We start from the raw sequence: 7,654 nt of genomic DNA, 5'->3' as shown, positions 1-7,654 counted from the left end.
TATTTATTAGCATAGAAACATTTGTGGCATCTATATTTCTTTTTAATCTCAAATCTGTCGCTTCTCTTTATATTATGATGTCTTCAGGACATTATTAATTTTTCTAAATCAAATTTTATTAATAAAACAAAAATTTTTATTGGAAGTGGTTAACGGTTGTACAAGAAAAACAGTGTTTAACATTGCGAATGAATTTTTATTCAAATAATATCTTGGGTAACGGTAACTAAAAAAAGTGGATAGTTAAAAAGATATGACTTATTTAAGAATAAATTATGGATTTCTTTAATTACATTATTAATTCTGACCCCTTTGTTTGATACGACCATGGCGAGAACCGAGCGACTACGAGTCGTCCTAACCTCACTTATTCCTGTCGTGTGTGTTGTGCTGTTTTATCTGGTGCTTTATCTCTTCCCTTTAATTCTACTTTTGGCATACAATTAAATTAGTGGGATTACGAAATGGGTAAGTACATTCTCGAACGTTGCTTTAGTAGTTTCTTTCATTCGTTATTGATTCATTTTGTTCTTACTAGACATTGGCCTATATTTGATCGCATTACAGCGCAGTTGTAAAGGTCGCCGCGGAACGTTGTAAACTGTAGGCATAGGCGTAGGGAGAAATTCTTACAGAGGCGTTTATTAAAATTAAACCTTGCAATTAATAAATATAAAAAAACCTTTCGTACGTCTGTAGAATTATTATTTGTCTTCGATTAACGAAGATGATTTGTAAATTTCAACAATTCATTCCAAAAAGATTTTTGTTGACAATGATAAATGATTTGAAAATTTAAAAAATAATCATTCACCTATGTTATTTTCTTGTTATATTTAGGCCTCATGAACAATTAAAGTTAAGTATTAGACTTCAAAGTTTCTGCATGTGATTAATGTTTAAATTTAATAAATAATGGTAAAGTGACAAAAGTATGTAATGAATGAGGTGACAGAACATAAATGTTTTCAGGTTTATTAGACGTCAAAGTTGTTGTGTTGGTTTGGTTGTTTTGTTAAACATGCAGTTTTCAAATGATGAATACGCATACATTATTTTTGTATACGGCTTTTGTAACGGCAACGCATTACAAGCTTGTAGGAAATTAATACAACAGGAGATTCTTTAACAAGCGAGAACCGTCTCATCGGGTGTTTTCAAGAGTTTTTCAAAAAATCCTATAGTTTGGAATTAGTAATTCTAGTATTGATGGTGGCGATCTTCTCCAAAAACATGATGTTGAGATTGAAGGAGTGATAGATTTTATGTTTGGAAATCCAGGAATAGTATTAGACGAATTGCTGTCCTTGTTAATGTATCACATATACTCAGCAAAAAAATTAAAGGAGTAGAAAAATTTCCAAACTTTTTTATTGATTTTTAAAAGGCTGTAACTTCATGAGTGGTTGTATCGAGAAGATTCTGGTTTTGAAATCTTGCGACGAAACATTTTTTTGAACATCACTTTCGCGCAATCAAAAGAAATAATGCAAGGCAAATTTTTTTTTTTTGAACTGCTCGTGGCCTCAGAATTTTTTTTTTGGCTTAATAAACTCATTTAACCGATCCATCAGTTCGAATTTGTTTTTTTTTATTTTCTGTACGATTATTTCTCATTGAAATATCGGCTATTGAGTGAAAAGTGACCTTTTTTTTTCATGAACTAATGATTGTTCAGCGAACGGAAGGTGGGTTTTAGAAACTCTCTTCAATGGGCCCTTTGCTATTTTTGAGAAAAAAATTTTTTTATACTAACCATTAATTTGAAAAAGTTGCTTTATTTTTCTTACAATTTCGCGTAAAATACTCATCAAATATCAAAAAAAATTTGAAAATTTTGAAAAAATATTTTTTTTTCTCAAAATTAAAAAAAGAAATTTTAACAATTTTACATTGAATTTTTGAAATATCGAGGAAAAAAAAATTTTTTTTTAATTAAAAAAAAGTTGAAAAAATCGATTTTTTTTCAAAATTTTGAATTTTTTTTCGCTATTTACGCGAAATTGAGAGAAATATAAAGCAAAAAAAATATTTCCATTTTAATCATTAACTGATGTTTAAGGAGCAATAAACCTGTTCCTTTAATTTTTTATAAAACTTCAAGGACCCAGGAAAGGAAAACATTGACACTTTTCGCATTATTTGCAAAGTAGTCGTTGATTTTCCAAAACAGCAGAAAAAGTAATTTTTTGCACTTTTTCATAATTAATACTGAGCATAAATTTATTATTTTTTTTTTCAAATAGCAAAGGGCCCTTGAAAAGGATTGATTCGGGTTTCTAAAACCCGTTCGCTAAACCATCATTAGTTGAAAGGTCACTTTTCACTGAATAGCCGATATCACTGAGAAATAATCGCACAGAAAATAAAACAAAAAAAAACAAATTAGAGATAATAAATCAGGCTAAATGACCATGGCATTGATTACCTAAGCCAGAAAAAAAAATTCTGAGGTCATGTGCAGTTTTGAAAAAAAAAATACCTTGCGTTATTTCTTTTGATTGCGCCGTGAGTGAGCTCAAAAAGAATTTTCATCTCAAGATTTCAAAACTAGAATCTTCAAGCTTTAATGCGACCATTAATCACGAAATTACAATTAAAAAATCACTAAAAAAGTTTTGGAAATTTTTCTGCTCCTTTAAATTTTTTGCCGAGTTTAATTTTGTTTGAAAAACTTAAACCTTTGGTCGGCCGAAGTACTTTTACTCGGAATAACATAAATAATGACCATATAAACAAACAAAAAGAAGTTTTCATCAATGTTCCTATAGCTATGTGGGGTCGAGCCCTCAAGCGACTACTTCCGATTCAAGTCCTCCTAATCGTTTCGATATTGAGGCGAACTTAAATTAAAAACAAGATGTCAGAATTGCTAGAAGATTTTCCTCTTGGCACTTGGTTAGAAGAAACTTTTTGCAGGAGAGGGATAGGTCGACGTGGTCACGTGCTATGGCCAGCGAGATCACCTGACTTGAATCCTTTGGATTATTTTCTATGATGGCATTTAAAACAATTGGTTTACGCAGTGGAAATTAATAACCATGAATATTTTATGCAAAGAACAATGAACGCAGTCAGATACATATAATTATTTTATTATTATTATTGCTTTTTGCATTTAATAAAATATTCATTTTTGTAAACCTATTATTGTTACCATAATAACTTATTGTATCGTTATTCATTTATCCCATTAAGTTACGAAACAATTGCAATTAAACAGGAAATTTACTTGAAAGTTCTTAATAATTCAATCACCTCACTGATGATTTTTATCACTTATTTCATGGCTTGCTGTTATTTACTAAAGTTAAACATTATAAGGTTATCTCCAAAAGTACTAAAAATGGAAATCTGAAAATTTGTATACAGGGATTTCTTAAAAAAAACCTGTTCAATGAAAATAGTGTCAACTTTCTAGCACTTCCGGTTATACCGGACATCATCGTCAATTCTGTTATTTCAAATGGAACACTCTGTATATTTTTATATTTTTGAATTCTACGGTAAAATCTAGACTAATTTCATATAAGGTACTATAGGCTAAAATGTGACAGTTTTCAAGTTATCAGTTTTCGAAAAAAATTGAGGGATGCAAGTGATTTTTGAAAACAGAACTCCGACATTTAGTTTTATTTATTAATGAAATTTGGCATGGATAATTTGAAATCAATGGGATTTAACCAGTTTATGTCAAATTTGCAAAAATTCGTGCAGTATGTTTAAGAACGTGTGACCAATACTGTGACGTTGAAATTGAATTTACTCAAATATTTCAAATGGTACACCCTGTATATTATTACATTAATAGTAGTTCTTGTGTAAATTCAAAATTACTGATTTCAGCACAGAAAAACGTACGGTGGATTTGATGCACTAAAGAATTGAATAATAAACGGTGTCTGATTAATGAACTGTAATTTTTATTATCGTTATACCTTAATCAAAAACAATAATTCAGTATATTAAATTAAAAAGGGCGATGCTTTAAATAAACCCACCATACTCGTAGATTTTTCTTTTTCCAATTCCAATTTCCAATTTACACAAGAACTGTTAACTTTGGGTATAGGAAACTATAGTATCATTTTAAATTAATTTAATTTAATTCTGCATCCATTAAGGTATTAATATACAGGGTCTACCATTTCAAATTTTTGAGGAAATTCATCAACGTGACAATATTGGCCACACGTTTTTAAACACTCTGTATGAATTTTTGCAAATTTGACATAAACTGGTAGAATTCCAATGTTTTCAAATTATCCATGCCAAATTTCATTAATAAATAAAGCAAAATGTCGGAGTTATTCTATTTTCAAAAATCACTTACATCCGTCAATTTTTTCCGAAAATTAATAATAACTTGACAACTGTCACATTTTGGCACATAGTACCTTATGAAAATAGTCTACAATTTGCCGTAGAATTAAAAAATGCATAAATATACATAGTGTTCCACTTGAAATAACAGAACTAATGATGACTTCCGGTGTAACCGGAAGTGCGAGGAAGTTGACAGTATTTTCATTGAATAGATCTTGTTGATAAACCCCTGTATGCAAATTTTCAGATTTCAATTCTGACTACTTTTTGAGATAATCCTACCGGACTTTCTTCGTGATACACACTGTATACTATGCTCGAAAACAAAGGCCTGGCGGCAAAACTTTTATGTTACACTTTTTTAATAGAATATCAATCACCCCGTATACGTTCCTTATTTTTTCGCCTCGATGTATAAAACACCCTGTATAATTTGTTTGACAACTATTTTTTTTTCCAGGTTTTAATTCAAAAATACGTTTGATCACCAGAGAAGAAAACGAAGCAATCGAAATATATCCATCTGAGACTGAAAACACTGAAACTAAGGCATTTACTATAGAGTACTTATTTAGTCATGTGATACCGAACGAAATTTGTGATAACATATATGTATCAAAAATAACCACCTTAGAACTTTCCAACTGCCATTTGACTGATGTACCAATTGCCTGCAATAAGCTGAATCTTAAATATCTGGGCCTTTCACACAATAACTTAGAACACGTTCCATCGTGTCTTTACAATGGTCTCAAACACTTAGAATCGTTGGATTTAAGTTATAACTTGATTCAAAATTTCGATTTAGAACCTGATTGCCTTCCGTACCTCAAAAAAATTAAGTTAAATAGTAATAAATTTGTCAATGCTCCGAAGTGGTTCTTGATGTTTAGATGTACTAGTTTGGAGGAATTTGATTACAGCAACAATAAAGCAAAAACGTATAAATATATGAAAAACAGTTTCAACTTAAATTTGTTCAAACTGAAAAAACTTCAACTTATAAGTAGCTGCCTTATAGACGACGACTTCAATTTATTAAAGTGTTTTAGACAGATGCGATATTTGGACATTAGTAACGATATGTTGTCCTATATCAACAAGTTCGATGACTTAGATAAATTGTTCGTAAAGCCAAAATGGAAAGAACTGAATGTTTTGAAGCTGAATGGCTTATATCTATCTATTTTCCCAGAAGGGATAGCATGGATTGAATCACTAAAAGAACTTTATGTATCGAACAATAATTTGTCCTGGTTACCGGACGGTATAGAATTTCTAGTCAATCTTGAGATTCTAGTGATATCAAATAATAGTATTGTGTCTGTTCCAAAAAGTCTAGCGTCGATGGAAAAGCTAACAGTACTACAGGCATTCAACAACTGTATCGATGGCGTACCTGATTTTTCCTCCATGTCAAATTTGAAAACATTAGATCTGTATAATAACTCATTGGACATGATTTCGTTCAATGTAAATGCTGTCAACTACATAGATTTGGAAGGCAACTACTGTGATACAAGAGAATTTCAAAATTTGTCTTTGTATGAAGAAAAAAGGAATAACTTGAGGAAAAAATATTCTATTGAAGATCGTTACGATGGTCCCAAGACAAAGGAGCCTGAGGATCTTATTGATTCCTGTTCAGAATTGGACTTATATTACGATGATGCCAATGACACCAATAGTATAGCATTTTTTGGTACTTCTGATGACGATGAGAATTGGGACTTACCTCCCAAAACCAATAAAGTGCATTCGGATATTGATACTGAAGACGACATGTGGCAAGGGGAGGAAACTAACACGTGTTTGAAAAGTACTTGTGTGGCGGAAAAAGTTTATGTGAGTGAAGATGATTGGATGTTTGAAGACTGTGATGATAGCTGATAGAACCGTTTAGGTAACTGTCTGTGTAAAAGTCAAATTATGTATTTGAGTTTTCTTGTGAATATATTTCTAAATTAGCTCCTAGTATTATAAAATAAAAAATGTTATAGTTGTGTTTTAACGCTAGAAATTAATAAGCTTTGTTTTAATGTAGTATTTATAACATATTATATAATTTACAACAATCAAAACTAGTCCTAAACCTGTTTTATATTCACCAATTGTGAGAAATTCTTGATCAGTTTGTGCAATTTATTTGTTAAAAAAATTGGGAAATGTAAAACAGGTTTACTGTCATTTTCTTTAATTACGTTATAATTGGAATAATAAATAAGCAAAAAAAAATTGAATTTTAAATTTTACACTGAAATAACCTACAAAATGATTCGTATTTATCCACATTTATAAGTGTAAAAAGCATTTTGCCTTAAAGTTGTTATAAGTTAAATAACTTTCATTTCGCATACTGTGGAACTAAATATTCTTAAGTGTAATGTTTTAAAAACATCTCCCCAGTGCAAAGTTACTGAATGAATGTTAAATCAGAAATAAACACGACAACTTACTTGTTTCTTGAATTTGTAGCTATGGGTACATATCATTATTGTTTCTGATAGTTTTATTTTATGGTAGGATTAGAAAAAATGATAATCTCGATGATAATAATTATAAACTTTTGAAAAGATTACGGAACATGAGGACTTCTACGAGTGACCTAGCTTCGAACACAACTCTGCAATTGACTTTACAAGCTCAGTTTTTACTTCTTTCAACGTGGTACTTCTGAATCTTTGTATTGTCATTGTCAATGTCAAGTCGATAAGTTCCCAGCTATGTAGATTTTGTTTTCTCATATTACTAATTGTTATGAATGGATATTTATAGTAATTTTACAGTTATTACATTTAGTAACATTTATAAAATCTGGATAATTATTCCTCTCGCGTATACATTCATATTTTTCTCATTTCAGTAACCGGAGGCTCAATATTATCTGACTGATCCATTGAAACATCATGATGCGACGTATAACTAGTATAGAACCTGGAGTTGAAGTCTCAGTGTAAAGAATGCTGTTGGCTATTTTATTTTTGATACTTAAGTTAATACAGTTTGGGATATTTTAATATATCCACGTTCTATTCTATGAAAATAGTTGACTTAATCATTGAGTATTCACTCCACAAACTCGGTGACTTTAAAGTTCTTGACTTCTCCATGAAATATGCTAGCAATGACATTTCAGAAACACCAGTATTTTTGTTCTGGCACCATTCTTTGAAATTTCAATATGGTCGTCCGTAGCGTACTTTCTACTTCTCGGGCAATAAAAATTCGCAGGCAGCATTTGCTGCACTTTCTATTTGATGAACACTCATTAGAAATAATAATTCAAAACCAGCAAAATTGCAACATTTATGTAGCTTTTTTTATAAAT

At 30.5% G+C, this 7,654-nt stretch overlaps 1 protein-coding gene across 1 annotated transcript; it reads left to right on the top strand.

Annotated features, from left to right (window-relative positions):
• The first annotated feature begins 388 nt into the window (after positions 1–388).
• On the top strand, positions 389–6,512 carry LOC108904504 (leucine-rich repeat and IQ domain-containing protein 4-like). Its single transcript, XM_018707093.1, has 2 exons — positions 389–468; positions 4,787–6,512. Exons 1-2 carry the CDS (start codon positions 465–467, stop codon positions 6,214–6,216), a joined length of 1,434 nt encoding a protein of 477 aa, XP_018562609.1. The 5' UTR covers positions 389–464; the 3' UTR covers positions 6,217–6,512.
• The last annotated feature ends 1,142 nt before the right edge of the window (positions 6,513–7,654 follow it).

This window comes from Anoplophora glabripennis, unplaced genomic scaffold (genome assembly GCF_000390285.2).
Source record: "Anoplophora glabripennis isolate ALB-LARVAE unplaced genomic scaffold, Agla_2.0 scaffold157, whole genome shotgun sequence".
NCBI classification, from domain to species: Eukaryota; Metazoa; Arthropoda; class Insecta; order Coleoptera; family Cerambycidae; genus Anoplophora; species Anoplophora glabripennis.
This window is presented reverse-complemented; position numbering and strand designations above follow the sequence as displayed.